This window comes from Lepidothrix coronata, unplaced genomic scaffold (genome assembly GCF_001604755.1).
Source record: "Lepidothrix coronata isolate B3197 unplaced genomic scaffold, Lepidothrix_coronata-1.0 Scaffold5, whole genome shotgun sequence".
NCBI classification, from domain to species: Eukaryota; Metazoa; Chordata; class Aves; order Passeriformes; family Pipridae; genus Lepidothrix; species Lepidothrix coronata.
In genome coordinates this window covers 824698-847059 of record NW_016690185.1, presented here as the reverse complement: position 1 = coordinate 847059, position 22362 = coordinate 824698, and the positions used below count along the sequence as shown (strand labels likewise).

Sequence of the window (22362 nt, the reverse complement as noted above, 5' to 3'; positions counted from 1 at the left end):
AAATTTTATAGTCCAATCTGTACGTCCCACTATATGGAATGGATCTGTCTGAACAGAGCAGATACCTCTAGTGTTATTAAAAACACACAATTTTTATTATATTGCAAATAAATGCATTTACTGGAGGGTATGGCTGGGAGCCCTCTATTTTTTTATCCTACAGCACATTGTGTGAACTACTGAGACGATAAGACCAGCAAAGTGAGTTGCTTTTTAGTCAGTCACACTTACAAAGTTTTGACTAGGCAAAACGTATTTGCCTTTGAAATAAAGAAGCTCCCAACTACAGATATTTGTCACTAGGGTCCCTTATCGAGTGGTACACTTCCCACTATGTGGGTAAGCAAACCCAATTTCATTCCCAGAAATGTCAGCTCCAATCAGTCCAATCACACTGGATTCTGAAATTGTGAAATTTGAAGTGCAGTGAAAAATTTGTATATTTGATTTTTTTTAGATTTTCTAAAAAATTGTAGTTTTATGTAGTAATAAACAAACCTTTACTTCCTTTGTGGTTTTTTTTGAGCTTAGAAGATGTTCCTGGACCACATCTTTAGGCTTTTCTCTGTAGCTGAGAGGGCTATGAGCCTGCTTTGTAAAAGTGGAGGGCAGGGAGTCTTCCATTATTACTAGCCTGAGGGAGCATGAAATTGAAAATATTTGCCATCACAAGGCTTATGATAAAAGCATGAGAATTGCTCAGACCCTTATGTCCAGTGAGATATACAGGCAGGACTGGGACTAGTATTCTGCCCACGAGCAGGAAATCAAATGCCTGGACAAATCAACATTTGAAAACATATTTTAGCAGCTGGGGTTTTTTTGTTGACCTTTGTTAGTATATGACCCTTACTAGAAGCTGTGAGGAATATCATATATTCCCTTGGTACTCTGTGTATGGTTGTATATTTTTTTTCTTTATTAAAATCTGGACAGAGGAAAATGGACCAGATTCCACTCTTTTACTCCTGCTCAACTCCAGCAGCTGCATGGCAGTGGTGGTGAAGTAACTGCTTTAATGGAGCACATCCAAAAGCCCACTAATAACATGCATGATAAGAGATGTTATAAAAGTGCAAAGAGTAAATGTTTGGCAATTCTCCTCTAACATGGCTACCTTATGCCAGCGACCTCATGGTCCAGTACAGCCTTTCCTCTCAAGAGTGCTGTGTATAAAGATGAGGGAAGTCCATTTTGGCATTGGTAGTACTTCTGAGGTGAGGCAGGATTTGCAGAACCACAGAATTTGGGGAAAAACATCAGGTTGGCAGGGACCTCAGTGGGTCATCTACTCCAAACCCCCTCTGAAAGCAGGCACTGACTGATGGCTGCAAGCTCATGCCTTCATCATGCTTATCTGCAGGATGCAGGTCAAGGTGCTTATTGTGGAGTTTACCTGTTGGACATGTGCAATAGGCACCTCAGCATCTGAGCCAGCTCCCTTTACTGTACTCATGGTCAACAGAAAACAGGAATCATAAGGGGTTTGTTTAGCTTTGGAGAAGCTGAGCCAGCTGTGGTCCGGTGAATCTCACTCAGGAACACACATCTGTGGTGTATTCCTTCTCCTTTTTGATAAATGGTAACAGGGAAAATAGCAGCATTGAGAAAACAGCCTTTGGATGAAAAACCTAAAATGAAAACTAAACTAAAAGCACTTTTTTTTTTTCCTTTTTTTTTCTCTCCCTGGGGCAGATGAGCCACCTGCCATGCCTGGACTCCAGCCTGGCCGTTGAGGAGATGCAGTCCCCCAGAGTGGTGGGGAGGAAGAGAGGGCGGCCCCCGCTCCAATCAGCGCCCATCAAAATGGCTGTTCACAACCTCTTCCAGGCGCCGGCTGGGGCTTTGCCCATTGTGAAGATCCCAAAGAAGAGAGGGAGAAAACCTGGACACAAGGTAGATATGTGATTTTCACTGCCTCCTGCTGGTTTTCAATATATTTTCTCCTGGAATTTCAGTTGAAATGCAGGAATGGAGGCAAAGTTGTGCAAGCATGGGCAATGCACATAAAAGAAGAAAAGATGGTTTCTCATCTACCTGAACTGGTAAAAAATAGAGGGAATCTATTTTTCTAAAGTTTAAACTTATCTTAATTTGGGTTGTGTGAAAATAAGTTTTCTCCCACAGTGTTGTGTGAGATGGCTGCACACCTTCAGGGAAGGGTTTCTCTCTCATTTGTCACTTTCATCTTCTCTCTCACTAACATTTATTAGAAATTGAACAAGATGAATGGAAAAGGAAACAAATACAGGAGAGTGGAAATGAAATGAGAAAAAAAAAGCTAATTTCCAAAGCAAAAAGTAAGAAAGGGACATTTTAGAAAATAACGAGATTTCAGTGATTATTTGTTTTTTCACTTTATGGGATAATCATGCCCAGCTCTCAACGCAACCTCAGTGTGCAGGCAGAGCTAAAGAAAGACAGAAACCCTGAGCACCTTAAGCCCTTCCAATGCTGCCAGTTAGCTGAGTCTCACCTGCAAGTGGGCTCAGCACCAGTGGGAGCAGCACCACAGTTATGCCTCAGAGCAGGCAAAAATGGGACTGTGATGCTGAGGGGAGAATTTATCCTAGAGAGTGAAACTTAGCTATGTTAGTGAGGGGTCTTGTGGTCAGCAGATTGCTCTGTTAATCTCTCCATCTCTGTCCGCAGCCAACTGGGGAGCCCGTACATGTTTGCCCTCCCTGTTCCTTGTTTTTATTGGGCATGGATACAGACATGCAGACTGTTACACAAGGAGGGCAAATTGCTGACTGTCAGAAAATAATAGCTGCTTAAGTTCCTGATGTCAAGACAGAAAAGTGAATAGAACAATCATGGCATGCACAAGGCTGACCTAGCCTTTCCTAGAGAAGGTCTTGGCCTCGGGTGTTGCTTTGCCCTTCCCTGGGTCTCTCCTGTCATGGAGGGCAACAAGGTCCCATGCATGGTGCTGCTGGCTGAATTCCTTGGGTTTGGGCTTTATCTAGAGCAAGCTACCCTCATCCTTGTCTTTCCCTTTTCATCTCCTGCCAGAACTTCCTCCTCCTATCCTCTAACCTGCATCCAGCCTCTTCTCTTCTTTCAAGGCCTGCCCTCTTAACCACTGCTCTGCATCCTGTTTCCAGAATCCCCTAATCCTTGGCATCCTGCTGTTCAACACCTACCCAACAGCCATCAGTACCTCAGTCTTTAGTGTTTTACCCTCATCTTCTGCCTTCTCCCACGTCTTTCCATGCTCTCCCGACTTTATCCATATCTGATATGGGGACACATTTTGAAGTTTCAGTGTTGTTTGTGCTGAGAACAGACTTTGCATGACTAAGAAACATTTCCAGCTGCAGTTTCATATTTGAAAAGCTTTCACTTTGATAATGTGAATGATGTAACAGCAGCAGCCAAGCAAAGCCAACCTGACAGCAGTCAGGTGCCCCTTTTGGGATTACCACGGAATTTTATAGTAGTCCAAAATAGAGCTGCATGTCCAGAGAAAGACTGGGGCAAATTCCCTAGTGTTTTGTAAAATGTGAAATATGGAAATACTTACTATTTTTCACTTCTGTATTAGGATAAAACTCCAGGACAGAAACAGCTGAATTGCTTTACTTGGGGTACTTGTTATTACAAGTTCATTATTTAATATATTTATTTACTTTATTAATTTCAAGTAATTTAATTATTATCAGAAAAGCTGCATGACTTGTAGGCTCTTTAGATCAGAATCATCCAAGTCTGGAATAATAATATTTTGGAGATGTGGTGAAATTAAGTCCTTGAGGTGATTAAGTGATTTGCCAAATACCACAATGAAACTTTGTATGCAGAGTTTCATCAAACACGATCCCTTCTGCCCCTGCTTGTCCTGCTGACCCCCATTTCTTACTCCTGTATTTACATTTGATCTGTAATTCAACAAAAACAATGCTGGGCAGTATGTTCTGTTCTACCCCAAATGTACCCATCCACCTGTGAAAAAGTCTCACCAACCACCACATATCTGTAAACGGGAGAATTGGGAGACTTACATTCCCTGAAATGCTGTTGTAATGCTGTGCTTTGGACCTACATGGCCAAGCACTTGATTGCTGTGTCCCCCTCTTCTTCCGAAAGGAAGCTTTTCCCCCAGCTGGGTACCACACACTCCTCCTCTCTGTCCCCAGGCACTTAGGAAGGAGGCAACAGCATTCCTCCTTCAACAGGGAATCTGGGATGATGCTATTTCTTGGTGAGTGATGGCAAGTAAAGAGGCATCCTCCTATAACCCGATGGCTTAGGTTGAAGGAGCTGGCACCCATGAGCTGCAGTATCCGTGGCATCTGGCCTGGTGCTGTTTATTTGCGTTATAGGATTCATACACCGAAGTGATGTTTTCTGTGAGGCTCCTTTGTACGCTGTGTGACCAGCTGAAGTGAACCCCTCTCTGTCAAAAACACTTCCCTAACGTGAGTCAAAGATTACATTTTTTTGATGGGGAACTCTAGCTTGATTTAATTAGCTTGATAATTGTATGACTTTCAGATACCATGAGACTTAAATGCATTTTAAAAAATTATTCCCTGCCCAAATGGCAGACAACCAAATTCTTTATAGGAACCAGATAGCTGAATTATTACAGAACAGATGGGAAAATACTTCTGAATATTTAGCAAACTAGGAATTTACAGCCTAGATTTAAATTTATTTTGACTGAGATGTGAATAACAGATATTTTTCATCACATGCTTTTTATAGACAGGTGACCCATTGCCATTGATATTAAAGCAAATATCTGTGTCTTCCTAAAATGACACTTCATCACTCTTCACCACCAAGAAAAGTCCTTTGCCTTGCTATCCTGTTTATTTTTTCACACCTTTGGCTGTAACATTTCATCAGCTGTTTTTCCAAAAACTGTTTTGTACCTTATGTGGAGCTATTTGCCATCAAATATTACATTTCCCCAAAATACAGCATTCTTTCTGATTATCTGAATGTCTCGGAAAAAGCTTATTCTGGCAGCTGGGTGGGGGGGAGAGGTTAGTAGATTGATGGGTTTTATTTCTCTGGCTATGAGTGAGAGAAGCCCTGAAGAGCTGCCTAGAAAGCCTGTACAAGGGAAGGGTTTGTTAACATTGTGCAGGGATTCACGGTGTTAGAGGACACCAGAGGGACACGCGCATGGGACAACACTGCAGCAAAGACCACAACATCCCTCCCAGAGGGCAACAAAGTGGTGGTCCCATATGAGCAGCTCAAGGGCAGTTTGTCCTTCTATGCAACCAAAGCAAACTCCCATCTGAGGAGGTGGCCCCAGCTCAGATCAGCCAGAACCTTGCAAACTCCTACCAAGTGAGATGGGCAGCAAAAGTCACATAGTGGAGTGCCAATTTCCATTATGGGGCATAGATTTCCCTACTGCCCTCGAAGTCACTACTAATGATGACAAATAAGCAGTTAGGATTTGGATACGCTGGAAATGAGATTGCGCAGACAACTTTAAAAGTGCCCTGATTCACCTGTCCTATGATACAGCCTTGGATTTCAAAGTTCTGTGTGCTCCTGTTAAGGTTACCTGCCTCATTCACTGCAAAACACTTAGGGGATGCAGGAGTGTGTAGGATGTGTGCAGACTCGCTTGCATTCTTTGCTGTGCAGAAGAAAGGTATTGCGTGACACAAGAAGAAAAGCTGGGAAGGACCTTGGATTGTGTTTTGCCTTTGCCAGGGTAGCGCTGACCTCTCTGCCCCAGCAACTGAGCTTGTCTTATGCTATCTCCTCACTCACCAGCAAATGCAGAGACTCTGTGAGGTTTAGCCATGGACCCCAAGACATGTACTCAGAAGCTCTGCTTTCAAGGAGCAGGTTTAATGGCAACCTTCTGTCCAGCCATCAGAAGTCCACATGACAGGACCAGGCTGACTCAGGCATTCACCTTTGTGCTCATCTCTGTGCACATTTCCAGCAGCAAAAGCTCTCATGGCCAGGAGTTGCCTCTACCCTCCTGTCTGGAAGAACACCGGCCCATTGGGGGTGAGAAGAATTCCAGGCTTTTCTAGCAAATGCTTTTTCAGGACAAGGGACAAGTTGTGCAGAACAACTGGGAGCCATAAAGATGAGAACCTATGATCGAAGCGGTTTAAGAAATCTGCAAGGAAAATTTGTATTATTCATCATGTTTCTTTCCCATGTATTTTATTACCCAAGTTGGCAGAGAACTTGTTCAGAAGAAAAAAAAGTTGCCTGGGAATGTTCTTCACCCGCTCGCTTTTTTTGGTGTGGGATGACAGAAATACTAGCTAGATGAATTCTGACTGCTCTGTGTGCAGATTGTAGCAAAACCTCCAGGACTCAACAGGGTCTTCCTCATTCACAGCCACTGCATACTCAAACAAGCTTGTGGGCAGCATCTATGGCACAAAAGCCCACACCCTCTCTGCATGTAAAGCGTGGTGACTTTGGTGAAGTAGACACACTAATTTCCTACCCTAAACCCCTGATCAGCTTTCTCTGATCTCTTTTCCAGGGTAGAGAGTCCGTAACAGTGGGCTGTAACTGTGGTTGGTTGTAGATCTTGTTTTGAAGCAACCATTGCTTTTACATCTCATGCTGTGCCTATTAAAATTTATGACATTTGATATTCAAAAGCTGATTCAAATGCCTTACCAAGAGGGTTTCCCAGAGTGCTCTGACAGATTTCCTCTGTCTCCTTTTCTTGCTCTCTTTCTCTCTCTCCCTTTTTCACTGTTTTTTTCACTTTAGTGCATATGTACTCTCTACTGCCAAGCACTCAGTCAGTCAGCTGGTTGGTTGGGTTGGCTTTTCAATAGCAAAGGATCAGTCCAAGAAAAGACATCTTTAAATGGAATGCTTGGAGATTTACACATCATGATAGTCAAGGACTACTTACAGTTTCAGTGGCCAGGATGTAGCTAAGCTATGTTTGCTAGTGTACTGTCCCTTGCAATAATCAGGCATTGTTTTATTTTAATTTAATGAAGGCACCTTCTCTGCTACCCCTAGTAAAATGGCATTTATCTGTACCCAGAGGCTCTAGAGCACATTCTGTTGCAATTAATTTTGCAGTAAACTGTTTGCTAAAACAGGAAACAGCCAAGAAGGGGCTTCCATGCTTAAGAGTTTACACAAGTCTTGCCCTCTGTTTATTTGCTCTTGAATATAAGACTGCCTAGGCCTCCAAAAGCCAGATGGAGAACGAAGTCTACTGGACATTGTCCTGCCTCCACCAGGCTGATGGTGTTGGTGAGGCAGTGTATGGTGTTGGTGGGTCAGCACACACGAGGTTCAAGGGCTAGAAAGGGGACTTGTGCACCTCTGTTTGGGACTACAGGACTGTGAGCCATTAAGGATATTAAGGAGCCAACATGCAAGTGAAACAGAAGTCATTGGGTGTGCTGTCTCCAGAATAGTATCTATATAGCTAAATGCGTGTGTGAGAGCATGTACGAGTTGCTGGATTGTGTCCAGAAAAGGGCAACAAAGTTGGTAAAGGGTCTAGAGCACAAGTCTTATGACGTATGGCTGAGGGAGCTGGATTGTTTAGCCTGGAGGAAAGGAGGCTCAGGAGGGACCTTATAGCTCTATATAATTACCTGAAAGGAGGCTGGGGAGGTGGTCTCTTTTCCCAGGCAACGAGCTATAGGACAAGAGGAAATGGTGTCAAGCTGTGGCAGGGGAGGTTTAGGTTGGGTGTTGGGAAAAACTTCTTCACTGAAAGGGTGATCAAACATTGGAACATGGAAAGTGGCGGAATCACCGTCATTGGAAGTGTTCAGAAAACATGGACGTATGGTGTTTAGGGACATGGTTTAATCGTGTGTAAGGACTTTAAGAGCACAGTTACCTGTCTCAAGCATTGCTAAGGACACAGAAGGACTTTGCCATGAGATAATCACAGAGTCGAGTGACAGGATGGTGATAACTGCAGGCCTGGAGAAGGTGAGGTTTGGTTAGCACACCCTAGATAATGCATCCAGACAAAAATTCCTGTAGTGGTAAGCTGTGTAAAGAAGCAACTGCTTGTATGCGTATCACCAGTCAAACAAGGATCAGCACAACTTATGGGGCAGATGGCATCTCTGATCAGCAAAGCTCCCCCCTGAATAAGCCTCTGTTGATACCTGGAACTTGAACTGTAAATTAAGCCACCGTGATGGGAACTTGAGATAAGATAAAAGTGGTACTATTGTCTGGGGGTTATCTCAGACCTAGGGGGAGGTTAAGAAAGCGGGGAGGGGGGGAGGTGAAGTGGGGGTGGAGGGGAGGGTGGGGAATATTGTATCACTGATAATGGACACAAAGAATGCAGAATTTATGGACCACAGGGAAAGTCAGCTCAGGAACTGTACTGTAATCAGCTCCAACTGGGCAAAAGGTAATTCCAGCAGGGGCAGATTGCAACCACCAATCACAACCCCCCAAATCAAGAAACTCATGGACTCAAAAGAAGAGAAAGACTGATCATGCAGACTTATGTTTAATCAATGGAATAAGAGAGCTCTCTTGAGTTCAATGAGCATTAATTCCTTTGTTTGCAAAAATGCATAAATAGTGAAAAGTTTTGAACGACCTCAGGACCCCACACCACTAAGAAGCCCAGGATCCATGGGTGGTGACTGTCTTCTGCTTAATCTGTCTCTCTCTTCTCTTTTCTATTTCTTTTTATCTCTCTACCTCACATTTTATTGTTAAATAAAATCCTTAGTATTGATTTTAGCATATGGTCTAGTTTGCACCTTAATTTGGACAGAGGCATCTCTCACTAATTGGATCTTAACAGGATGGTCTTAGCAGTGTGGGGTTAGTGGTTGGACTCGATGATCTTAGAGGTCTTTTCCAACTTGAATGATTCTGTGATTCTATATATACAAGTGTATATGTACATCTCTCTATAAACATATATACTTTTATATATGTATATAGTGAGTACAACTGCACATATGAATATATGCATTTATCACATATGCATATATGTGTATGATCAAAAACAAGCCTGTCAGAAAAACAGAAGCCTGACCAGGGGCTACCCAAAGTTTCACGTTGCCAGCCCACTTTACCACAGAAAAGTGAGTAATCAACATGTTGCCATAGAAAATAATAAATAATGCTGCTTCTCACCTTCTCACGTGGAATAAATCCCAAACTGGATGGAGACCTTGATTTTTGAAACTCTGTTTCACTCCCATTTTTTTTAATTGCATGGAAAACAAACTGACAGCACTTTGTTGCTGGTCATTCCTTATCCCAATCTGAAGGCAAGACAACCCTACAGAAACACAAGGCAGGCAGCTGAGAACTGACACTAGCCAAGGGCCAGCTCAGGGTCCCTCATATTCTATGACTGCCATACAGCAGGAGGTCGAATTCTTAGTGTATCTTAGATTCACTTATTGAACATTTTCTCCCTTGTTCAGTTTGAAAACAAAGGGGTTTAGCCTGGCCCTGGGTAGGCGGTGGTAAAAACTCACTTGAATGTCAGTAAGTCCAACAGCCTTCCCTCTCCTTTCCCCAGTTTTATGATTTTTTACCATTATACTGAAACAATGAGCATTATTTTAGACAGTTGTACTCAAAATCAGGGACAACGCGAATCTTCATCCAAAATGGCTTCTAGTCTCCACCAGGAATTGTTTGTTTTGTAGGCAGTGGTCTGACTTAATTTCTACTTCAAATATACTTTGTACATTATACCAAGCTTGTGTATAAGCTCTGAGAGAAGCTCTTCAAATTTAACAGGACTAAAAATCCCTTTTCCTTCTTACTCTTATCACTTACAGCATTTTCAACTTTGTCCACTGAAAAACAACAGAAGCAAAAAAACCACCTCAGCTCAGTGTAGTATATGTAAATATGTAAACATGTATGGGTCTCTGTTTTCCCCCTGCTTCCCTTCTTAGCAAAAGAAAAGGCAAGAGTGGTACCTTCAGGTCACACCCATCACATCAGCCCTTTTAAATATGAGGACCTGATCATTGCTTGACTGGTGAGATGTTGCCAGGTACTACCAGTGTAAAGACATAGTGATATTGCACCATAAATTTCCATCGTGTTTCACTTCTCCAGGCAGGGCTGCAGGTCACAAAGATCACTGAGTGCAACAGTGCAGCAGTTTGTATTTACTGCCTGGTAATAACACACTATGGACCACTGTCTGAGCTTATTTACATGGGTGTCAGCCCAGAGTAGCTGCTTGGTGCCACTGGATTTACACAAGATTTACACCTGTGCAACTAAGAGCAGAATTTGGCCCTAAATTATGATGTAGTTAAATACCCCATGTTTCTGAGTTGCAGATCATTTTTTACACCCACATGAAATGGGTTGTAAAATGCCATTACGTTGATTTGTTGGAGTGTTAGACTCAATTTGCTCAGGTGTAAATAACTGCCCGGTGGGTGGCATAATATTTGCATCCTGTAGCTTAAGGCGTTGCTGTCTGCTGCAAATCAGCCAGGCTTCAGGCTCCAGTATCCTCGTGAGAGCAGAACGGATGCTCCTGGCCCAGAGAAAGTGATGCAATAGCAGACTGCTAATGAGTGTTCATGGGGCGTGACATACATGGAATAAAACTGGAATATCTTGTGTATACTTCCATTATTTTTTGCAGCTGAAGTCTCGTGTCCTGATGACTCCCTTAGCAATCTCTCCACCGAGAAGCACGCCAGAACCAGATATTAGTTCAATCCCTCAGGATGCAGCTACAATACCCAACTCGGACACCCCGCAGTCTCTCACAGGTACTCAGCCTCAAGTGCTCCTTGATCAAGGGGTGAGCAGGAGTCATGGGCTGACAGCCAGATGATGTGCTTCCCAGAACAGGTGGAGCTCATGAAAATGGAGTGTTTGAAGATTAGTCTGGCAACCAGTGACAAAGAGCAGAGATATCCTGCAAGACTATATTTTGACTGCCATGTGTCAAATTTAGTGGAGATGTCAGTTCCATTCCTCTTGAAACGGGAACTTGAAAACTCATTAATGCTCCATTTTATACCCAATACTCACCCCATCTAATATGTTGCAATGACCAGACTAAATCCCTGTATGAACATGAAGCATCTGTTACAGCTGTGGGGAGAAGAAGAACAGAGGAGCCATGGTCTGAATGTAGGCAGGGTTACCAGCACATAAACCTCAATGCCTTATCACAGCAGCAGATGTGGTAATTTCTGAATGTAGTCAGAAAACACAGCCTTATTCTTTTTTTTGTTTATACTATCAGAAGTGACATAGGTCAATGCTTTTGAACTGATGCAAATGAGAAGAAAATCAACAAGACAGTTGATTTAGCCTGAGATTTCAGCAGAGAAAGGGATTAGATAACATTAGAATCTAAACACAACACATAAATCCCATTATTTCTTAGTTGGGATGCACAGAGGAGAAGTTTTCCATCTGCTCTGGTGGCAGAATGACACTAAACACAGCGACAATGACGATAATAATATATTTTATTCTCATTTATCCCTTCACATACAAAGTCTGCAAAGCACTTGGCAAACATCAGCCGAGTGGTGTTTCACAGCACTGCCCTGAGAGGTGTGCCTGGGGCTCCTTCTGAAGGGGGATAGGGAGGCACAGTCCACACCAGTCCTACCAGATCACGGGCTGGTGGCAAAGGCAGAGGTTCTGTGAGTCTTTTCAGGCTCTGTGGATGCAGTGCCCCACATCTCTTTCTGCCCACCCGCATGGCACCTCTTCTCCCAGTACCTTCCCAATGGTGAATGCAGCCTCCCACCAGAGCAGGGTTTGCAGGAGATGGAGGGAAGCTCAAGCTGGCTTTTGCCTGTCTATCTGCACCAAAAGGACCATAGGGACCCCTGCTCCCCAGTGAGGGACTCAGCACGCTGCCTGCAGGCTGCAGAGTCTCTCCCACAGCTGCAGCTGACCTCTGACAAAACCAGTCAGGGTCACAGCAGAAGTCACATTCTGCAGATTTGTTGAGGTGGGGCACGCTGGGAAAGCTGCACTCTGACATCCCCCTCCAATTCATGCATGCTGCTGCTGTATTTTAATGCACTATTCCTTTGTTTGTTTGGCACTTGGAAGGTGTAAAGTGGTATGTAATGATAAGTATGATTGCTATTATACTCCTGTTTACCCAGGATATACTGCTTGAGCCCCTTCTGCTGTTCCCTGCTAGATGGGGTAGCAGAGTGCACTGTGACAGTCGCACTAGATTTTCATTACAGTGATGCAAACCATAAATTATTTCCAACTTTACACAGCTGTCATCATGTCCTCCACTCCGCTTGATGGGGTTTTTTTGTCACATATCTGATTTCTGTCAGAGGGTAATGTTATATTGTTTGAGAAATGACAGCTCGAGCACACTCAGCCAGCTATTATAATACGTCTCACTTTAGCCTGACTTAAAGCTGTGTCTTAGTTGCCCTTAGTTACTGCAGCGTTATCTCCACTTTCTCCAAGATACAGCTAGCCTCAGCCAAGTTTAAAGTAAGTTCATGGTAGTGAGGAGAACACTGATCTTCTGGCTATTGATGGCAGGCCTGATGGCATGTAGAAAAACTGCCTCTGCAGGCAATGGCTTATGAGAGGAGGCACGCGGGGCTTGGCTGTGGAGAGGCTGGTGCAGATCCCCTCACAAGACCCCCTGTGCAGCACAGTCTCTCTGCTGTGGTTCCTAATGGGGATGGAGCACTGCACACCATGTACAGTTTCCCTTGATACAACACAGTTTGTAGAGTGCTGGGTTGGACATGGAGGGTCAGGAAGATCCCAAAGACCAGAGTCTCTGCTGTGGCACTGTGCAGCTCAGCGTGGCATAACCCTGCAGAAATTACAGCTGCATTAGTGTCAGAAGAAGCAAGGATCCGAAGTCTTTCCAAAACTGAGAGCAGTGCTTCTCAGAGTGGCTCTCAATGAACCAGTGTAAACATACATAGAGAAAATAAAATAAACAACTCCAAAACACACCTTGGGCTGGCGTTCACCCCTTGTTGTGAAGTCTCCCTTGTGAGTCACTGTCCTGCACTCCCAGGGCATTTTTCTGGTCACAAGCTGCATGGACAAGGTAGACTTAAGAGCCCAGGCATACACAGGAGCTTCTTTAGATGCATGTAGCTTATCCTAAGCTGTGACACTGAGCTAGACCTAAACTCATCTTGCTTTGCTTTGACAGTGAGTGATCAGTGTGAGGAAGTCTGGCTCTGCCATCGCAAATGGCAACAGTTCACCAGTGAATGCAAGAACTTTGAAAATAAATAGAAATGTATAACTCTAGTGTTTTCTAGGATGCTCTCAGGACTGTTTTGTAATAACTTTGTTGGGATTTTATGTCTACAGTCTGCATTTATGTCAACAAACAAGCGAATCCGGGGCCGTACCTTGACAGAAAAAAGGTGCAGCAGCTGCCAGAGCGCTTTGGGCCAGAGCGGCCATCGGTGGCCCTGCAGCACGCAGTGCAAGCCTGCATCGACTGTGCACTCCAGCAAAAGGTGGTCTTCTCCCTCATCAGGCAGGGCTATGGAGGCGAGATGGTGTCAGGTAAAGCATCTTTGTAAGGGGTTTGTGGCCAGTAGGGAAGTGCTTGAATTCTTAACCTAATCCCCAATCCTGACTGCCCTGGCTGTCCCGTTCACATCAGTGGGCTGGTAACCAGCTTTGAACATCACTTACACCTTTGTAAAATGAGCTGCTGCAGGAATTGCCTTGGCATCAGATGAAAGAATATCAGTAAAGTGTATTGCAGTGTTGTTTCAGGAGAGGAACAGGCGCTTCAAAAGCCGGCATTTACCACTCTTGGGAACAGTTCTGGGGCCTGGGGTATGAGCTGAGGATTTCATGCAGCCGTACAAGAATGAGCAGCAATGCCAGCCCACTCCATGACATACATTATCACCACAAGTACACATGCATGCCTCATGCAATGAGGGTGGTAAAACACTGGAGCAGGTTGCCTGGAGAGGTAATGGATGCCCCATCCTTGAAAGTGTTCAAGGCCAGGTTGGATAGGCCTTGGAGCAATCTGATCTAGCTGAAGATTTCCCTGCTTACTGAAGGAGGATTGGACTAAGTGACTTTTAAAGGTCCCTTCCAGATAAAACCATTCTATGACTTTGATTCTATGTTGCTCTAAAGGACAATTCTTATGGAGTTCAGCTGCTGGTGCATCCTGTGCCTGCAGTTCATGAGCCAAACCTGCTCTCAGCTGCAGAAATTGCAGAAGTTCCATGGCAATTCCCTGTGCAGCAGGACTACGCAAGTATATCAGAGAGAATCAGAGATCAAGGGGAATTTCCCAGCAGTCCCTCATCTTCCTGCGGTGGCACTTCTTGCTGTGTCCTGATGAGTCTCCCGTGTCCCACACTAAATACCCTGGCCTGGCTCTCAGATTGAATATGATTTTTTTTTTTAATCCCAGCTAGAGTTTTGTGTCACAACACTGTTTTGGCACATGGGGATGCTGTGTGAATGAAACAATGGTGGGAATATGGAACAGAACTCTCCAATAAGATGCTGCAAATGAATCAAGCCAAGGACTACAAATCCAGTTTTACAGGGATTGCAGCTGCTCAGCTGTGCCATTGGGATCTTCTTGTGTGGGAGCCTAAGCGCTGGCCCTCTGTGCAACATATAAATCCTGCTTCTTCCCTCTTCTCTAGTTCTCTCTCATCACAGGTGTGCCTTCCCTATGGGACATCAGAAATAGTCTGAGAATGATCCAGACTTGTTCACAGAAACATGAGATGAAGCAATTTAGTGCAAATCTTCATTTTTGCCTAGTTCTGTGCTGCATATATGATTTTCATTACAACCAGGAGAGTCACATTATGCACCAAGCCTGCCAAACTCCTTGGTTGCAGTTCCTCTGAGCTGACTCAACTTCAGCCTGACTTGAGTTAAAAGCACCTGGGCAGCATTGCTCCCAGCCTCATGCTTCTTCTAATCATCAAGGAGGGGTGAATGGCCTCCTAGTCATGGCATGGCTCTGCAATTGCACCTCACTCCCAGCCCAGCAGCAGTGAAGACAAATTTTATCACGGGCTTTCCAATCTTCCCATGGCTTGACTCACAGATGTTCAACTGGCTGTGGAGCACGATCCTTCACAGCAACTCAGGCCAACAGGAAATCTCTGAAGTTATCCCCAAAATTATAAGTCTAACATTATGATTTGTACTTGTTAGCAGTGATGGGAGGCTGTAGGATTGGGAAAAAACCTGCCAGGTGGAGGAGTCCAGACAGCCATATCATGTAGTCCTTTCTACAGACCTGTTGACACCATATGTGTCCTGCTATAACTGATTCTGGTGGGTTTGTTGTGACCCCTCCACCTCTCTCAGGTTCCTGGCTAAACATATCCCCTGACAGCTTTGCCTAGGAATTTTAATTGCTCTTTTCTCTCCCCTGAGTTCAATTTTAGATGTATTTGTGGAGAGCTGCCCTCATCCTGCTAGGCTGAAATACACAGTTTCTTTCAGGTGAGGACGATCTCTGGATTAGTGAAAGGAGTGCAAGTGTTTTACCACAGTCCTACACAGAAGCATGGTGATGGCTGCAGTGTCACAGAGGAAATTTCTGTCCCCTGAATATTGCTGTGGTGGGCCTGTGCACTTCTGCAAGTGTGAATTCACCCTTTTTGAGCCTGGATGACCAGAGTGGTTCCCATCAGTCCATCTCAGGTTTCACCAGGACTTTATATAGTGGCATTAACAATCCCTTTTCTCTCCTGGAAATGCTTTTTTCTACATCTCCTTGAAGTGTATCTGACTTTTTTTATCACTGTGTTACCTCAGTGACTTATGGTCATCTGGTGAGCTTGTTTCATCATTTCTTCTCTCATCAGGTTGTACTGAGTCTCCTCAAATAATTATGGATGGCTGTGTACATTCTAGAATTTTTTTCTACTAATTTTTGCTATTACAGAATTCAAAATTAGTCAATCCTTTCTGTGCAATCTTCCAATCTTCTTTTCTATCGATAATGTCTTCTAGCTTACAGCATCCACAAAATCTTTTTGTGCCAGTGCAGACTACCGCAGCTCCTTCTCCGGGACTTGAAGTGTCCTGCCAGCAGACTCTGTTGTTTCTTGACCTACCTTTCATATACAATGATTTCCAGTTTAATGAAAGATCCCTCACATTTTACTGAATTCTGGATAGAACACAACTGCCAACCTTCCCTTGCCTATAAATGCAATTAACTCAGTAAGTACAGATCCACGATGAAGCTGTCCCCTCTCTCTTCAGTACAACCTTGTTACATTTTACTCATTCACAGCCATGTCTTTACTTATCTCCCCATAATCTTTTAAAACCTTGGGTATTGCTGAAGACAGCCAAATAGCCCATCACTGTTAGTGATCACTGCAGATCACTTTCTTTCCCCTTCCTTAGACGAGGGTATCATAATTGCCTCCAATCACACAATACAGTTTTCAGATGGATGCATATATTAGAAATCCTTGCCCTGCTGGCCATGCCAGTCAGCATCTTTCAGCACTCTAGGGGGAAGGTGATTTGGGTCACACAAACTCAGCTCCTTAAGCTCCTCCAGTTTGTTATGTGCCTCAGGTAAGGTAATTTTGCAAAATATTTTAAGACATGCAAACACTTGAGTAGAATCATTTCCCTTGCTCTCATTCTTCTTCCTGCCATGCATCCCCACGTATTGAATTGCTCCTGTTTGCTTTCCAGTTTCAGCTTCTTTTGAGGGGAAGCAGCATCTCCAGAGCCTACTGGTAGTGAACAGCATTGGATATGTCCTGCGCTTCCTGAAGAAGCTGTGTCGCAGCCTCTTGTGTGACAATCTCTTCAGCAACCAGCCTTTCCAGCAGTACAACGCTGTGATGGAAAGCCCGGAGGTGTATGAAAACAGACAGGTGGAGGCAGGTAGGCTGCTTGATCAGCTTGGGCTCAAGATTTAACAGACCTGAAGAAATGACTGTCTTTTGGGGGGGGGGTGTACTGTATATGATAGAGAACTGCAGGCCTCTGTGGGACCTTTCCAGAGGGAGGCAGCAGGCTGATTGGCAGTATTTTTCCCAGTAGCTATGGAGGAGGCTTTCAGCTGAGCACCACTGTGTTGAGGAGCAACAGGGATAGGGATAATTTTAAAATTATTTTATGTTTTTATGTTTCTTTTATCTCTTTTCCTAAGGAAAAAAGACTTGTATGCTATCGTTGTCCTTGTTTCTGTCAATTTTCTTCTGTAACTTTTGGCCTCCTCAAGCATACCTGACCCTGAGGCAGAAGCCTCAAACGGATTTAAGTTCCTTCAAGTTTCAGGCAGGCAGGAAGGTAGAGGGGAAATTTTCCTTTCTTCATAGCATTCAACCACCATATTAGACACTAAAGTATCCCCACTGACTACCAAGCCTTCTCTGCTTACAGCCCCTCTGCACAACGATGCCTGTCCCGGGTCCTCATACCCCTCTGTTCATGTGCTGCCTTGGCTCATTGCCTACAGGGGGAGTGGGAGGCTGGGTGAGTGTGTGGATCCCAATCCACACTTCGGTGTCATCATGGCATGCCATAACAGGCATTCTCTGACCTGGCACTGCTCCAGCACCTGTGTGCTTCCCAGCTTGCATGCAGCTTTTTTTAAGGATCACCTGCAAAGCAGGACGGTCTGCCTTCACTCGAGAGGGCCTCTTACAGGGTGAGGGGAGGGAGCCACCTGCAGCACTGCAGTTTTGGGTCAGGGTTGCCAGCAAAAACCTGGGGTACACGTTATTAGCAGTAGCACACTAAGACTGGATCCTGATCTGTCACCTCCATCCGTGAGTGTAAACCTAAATGAGTTGTGACTGCTAAGTGGTTTGCTTTGCTACTTTCAGGAATGTTTCTCCTTAAAAAGTCTCTGGACACCAGCAAGTTCCTTCTCTTAGTGCTAGACCATGTGGGACAAAGAATGAAGGGGCTGTGGTGTGGGGCAGATGCACCCAAGGATGGCGGCAGTCCAGAGAGCTACCTGCCCAGAGCAACACCGGGCTCCCAGATGCATGGGACCTGAGGTTCCTTCTTGCCCACACCGGAGCATGCTGGGATGGGGTGCTGGCCCCAGGCAGCCCCCATGGAACTGGGGTATGCCTGCAGCCTCCATCTGCAATCAGTGGCTAGAAGGCTGCCCTGGGGCCCTCTATGGACTTTGCAAAAACTAGTTTAGTAAAAAGGAAAGATGCAAATTATGGGCATGAGCCTTCATTTCACCTGCAGGCTTCCTCCTGACTTAAATTATTTTTCCTTTTCTTTTATTAACAACACTGTGGGTGTCTCTCATGCATTCAGTTTAGTGGCAGATACATGCTGGCCAAGAGAAAGGTGTTTTAGTGTCCACAATTATGAATGGTTTGTTTGCCAGGAAGACCCTAAGTGTGAAGATTGCACACCAAAGCTGGAGAGGGCTGCACACACAGTGCAGAGATATTCTTTTTGTGCAAAGAAATCCAGCTGCCACTCTTTCACACAGGAGAGGAAAGGCGGGAGCCCAGACTGAAAAGCAGTTTTTTTCTCTTGACTACGACATTTGCAGCAAGCTGAATGTTTCTGAGAGGTCAAGGGATTTCTGTAGCACTGAGCGAATGCAGCCCAGGAGGCCTGGCATTTGTGTTTGCATTCTAATTTCCATGTACATTTGCATTTAATTTTGCACAGCATGTGATAGAAGGCAGCTCCACAAACGGAGTTTTTATAGTTGCTGTTACACTCTGAGAATCTCCCTCCCCACAAAATTTCAGTGCAGATGTCCCTGGCACCATTCCCATTGGATCTCCCCAGACACGGAGGAAGGGGCTAAATATTATTTTTCCCTCAAACTAGACAGGATATGTAGGTGTAGGCAAGGCTTCTGTTTCTTGGGTCTCCTACTGGGTCTATGGGGGGGGGACAATTAATAGCTTCCCAGAAGCAGCATGGGCTGGGAGTCTGGGCTAGCCAGGGAGGTTTAGATTAGGTATTAGGAAGAAATTTACTGTGAGAGTGGTGAGGGACTGAAACAGGTTGCTCAGAGAAGCTGTAGGTGCTCCATCCCTGAAAGTGTTCAAGGCCAGGTTGGATGGGGCCCTGGGCAAACTGGTCTAGTGGGTGGCATCCCTGCCCATGTCTGGGGTGAGAAATTGGAACTAGATGATCTTTAAGGTCCCTTCCAACCCAAAGCACTCTATGATCCTATGGAAGAGCCATCTGGTCCTGCAGTGAGAGAGGCTGTGCTCTTTCCAGAGCACAGTGCTCTTTCCAGAGCATTTGGGTGCTCAAGTGGCTGTTTGAGCTGACAGCCCCAAGAGGGGATGCTCCTTCCAACAAAGACTAACAGGAAAATGATGAGACGGGATTTGAGGACAGTTTCAGCTCTACTGAAGCCTGTCCCATGGCCTGTGGGGATGGTGGGAGGAGAGCTCAGCAGCTTCTCCATTTAATCCACTGCATGCATTTGGGCCCCAAGATGCAAGCTGGAAAGATGGGGGCTGGTTTCAGTGCAGCCAGGTAGTTGTCTGGAAAACCCAGCTGAGATTATTTGATTATTTATTATTATATTATTATGACTGAGATTATTTCTCAGTCCTAGAGCACACATGAAGGCATGGAAGGAGAAATTAACTCTGCCGCATAAAGCACTTGAAATGGGGAATTTTGGAGAGGGGAAAAGCTGCCTCTTCCCCAGGGCAACTAGTGCCCAGCTCAGGAGCTGTTTGTACATGTCTGTGTGGTAGAGGAACTGGAGTGATGGTCCCTCACCCTTTGTGTTGTACTCAGATAGAGCCAGGCAGGTACACAGCATTCCTGTTCATCGTGTCAGTTTGTATTCAACAGCTCCATTGGCACCACTGGAGTAACTCCAGTTTGAGGCACTGGGTCTATGTTTAATGCTTTATTGCCTAAATCTCCTCCCATCTCCACAGGAGCTAGCATTTCTCTGCAAGAAGGTCAACACAGAGGGGTCCTCTGCTACACAGGGCAGAGACAGGGTCTCCCCGTAGTGGCAATAAGGAGGACAGTAGGAGCTCTGCTTGCAGACAGGCCTGTCAGATGCCTGTTGGGATAAAGCTTGTATGGAAGAAGCAGGGCCATAACAAAACACCACAGGAACCCATGAAAAACAGCCACATTTTTCATTCTTTATGTTCTCCAGCTTGTAATCAAGATGTTTTTTCTTTTAAAATCACGTGCTTTTCAGCCCCTGTGCACCAATGAATCTAATACATGTATTGACTTTGGTGCATTTACTCTTGATTTACACTGTCAGAAATGAGAGAAACCAGCATCATATCCAGTCATATTAATCCACTTACACCACACAGGAGTCACCTTTTAACCTTGCCCCAAAGCACGTACCCCTAAGCCTTTATTCACCTATGCTCACAGCAAACTACCATATGCTAATGGCTGTGTACAGGCCAGGTGGGATTTGTTGACATATGCATACATCACTTACAACCGTGTTTTACATGTCTAAGAAGTACACAGTCACCATGCTGTACCTAGTGCTGGCCTCTGCAATGAGCCTTGTCGACAGTGCATTACCCTCCCTGCACCTGAGCCCCAGCTCTGCCTGCCCTGTCAATGCCTCTCACACCAGCATCCCGTAGCCCCATGTGTAGTGTGAGGGCTCCTCTCCAGCCCCCTCCCAATGTCAGTGGCTTCACTGCCTTGTCCTGGCACATCTGCAGACATTCCTATATCTCTTTCTTGGATGTGAAGGGACTTTCTGGCTCACTAGAGCAATTTGTGGGCAGCAGTTGTGGGATGACTCCCAGGACTTCATCTGGGAAATCCTGGCTTCAGGTCTGCATTATAGCAAATCCTGAGATGTTACCTATCCCCACAGCACCTGGGTTCAAAGCACCTCTGAACTTGCACCCCAGAATTTTCCATGACAGCAGCAGTGCAGCTTGAGCTAAAATGATGGCAAGATCTGGGTGACCTGTGCAGAAAATTCTGTGGAGTGTGCCCGGGACTACACGACGGAAAGCCACCAGAGATCCTGTTGCCTCCATACACACAGTCGGTGGTCAGCTTTCATTATTTCTCTCTGTGCTGGTTTAAAAGTAAACTGGCAGGAGAAAAGGACCCAACTCAAGAGAGATTACAAGTCAGAGTTATAATATACTAAAAGAGATTACAATAAATGCAATGATACAGAGAAAAACTGGTTTTAACCCCCAGAAACAGATGTATTACCCAGCACCCTGGGACAAGAACAGAACAGTGTTCGTTGGCCCAGGTGCTGAGCACCACGTGGCCCCCCTGGGTGAAAAGTAAAAGGAAAGAAAAACCGTGCTCTCTGGCCCAGGTGTCTATGGGGCTATTCTTGAAATGGGTCCCATTATCAGACTCAATTCTCTCTGGGGTGCTGTGCCACCACAGGACTTGCTTTTCAAGGCCCAGGATGGTATTCTGGGCAGTGGCGTGAGGCACTGGGTATGTCCCCAGCCTTGATCTTCTCCCCATGGCCAAATCAAATTTGTGTGCCTAGACACCATATGGAGTTCCCTACCACTGTCCACAGGAGAAGAGCATCTCTTCTTGTGGCATTTCCTGGAGGTAGGGATCTATATGGGGCATATGGATGTATATGGATCTATATGGAGCTGAAGCACAGCAGCAGGTAGAGGTACCCTATGCTACATTAGCGCCTCTGTCTATAGGAAGGTGGGCTCTTCCTATCCACAAGCACTTGAAAAGCTGGTATGAGAAGTGCTATAGCAATGCACAATAGGAGAGTGACTAGTGGGCGAGACACTAGCCTGGGAGCTGGATTTTTATAAGACTTTCCCACTGACTGTGTGGGTAAGTCACCCTTCCATGCTGTGCTTTTATTTGAGCATTTGTCGAAGGAGGGCAATAATTCTTGTCACCATGTGTAAAGCCCTTCTGAAACAGCCAGGAAAAAAGAATAATATGATAGAAAACCACATATTATTACAATCAATATTTTCAGTCCTAAGCAACAAATAAACAGCAGCTCAGAAATTTCAAGCCCTGAGAGGGCAAGAAAAATGTTGTCTTTCCCCTTTCTAGTACCGTGGCTTGTTTAATCTTGTCTTGTTGCATGCTATGAGGAAGAGTGCTCCTGGCTTCTCAGTACACTCAGAATAAATAGCTTTTATGGCTATCAATAGCTTCGGCACTCCTCAGCATTTAATTACCTGCAAAGGCCATTTATTGCCTCATATATTCTTTTACCATGATCATTATCCTTTAAACAATAAATAAAATATTAAGGTCACTCTTAAAGAGGGAGCGAGCCATCCAGCCACAACAAAGTATAATATAAAAAGTTCATCTGGTCTTTGTGGCATTTGGATTGATGACAGAGCCTGCAGTAAAGCCAAGCCAAGTAAGGCTTCCGTCCTTCCTTCCTTCCTTCCTTCCTTCCTTCCTTCCTTCCTTCCTTCCTTCCTTCCTTCCTTCCTTCCTTCCTTCCTTCCT

At 44.9% G+C, this 22362-nt stretch overlaps 1 protein-coding gene across 1 annotated transcript in view; it reads left to right on the top strand.

The window, feature by feature from the left end:
* The first annotated feature begins 1740 nt into the window (after window positions 1-1740).
* SCML4 (sex comb on midleg-like 4 (Drosophila)) overlaps window positions 1741-22362 on the top strand; it is a 45907-nt gene continuing 25285 nt past the window's right edge. The window contains exons 1-4 of the mRNA XM_017827610.1: window positions 1741-1896; window positions 10583-10712; window positions 13279-13479; window positions 16630-16824. Coding sequence (XP_017683099.1) covers window positions 1741-1896; window positions 10583-10712; window positions 13279-13479; window positions 16630-16824 — 682 coding nt within the window. The remainder of the gene's footprint in view (window positions 1897-10582; window positions 10713-13278; window positions 13480-16629; window positions 16825-22362) is intronic.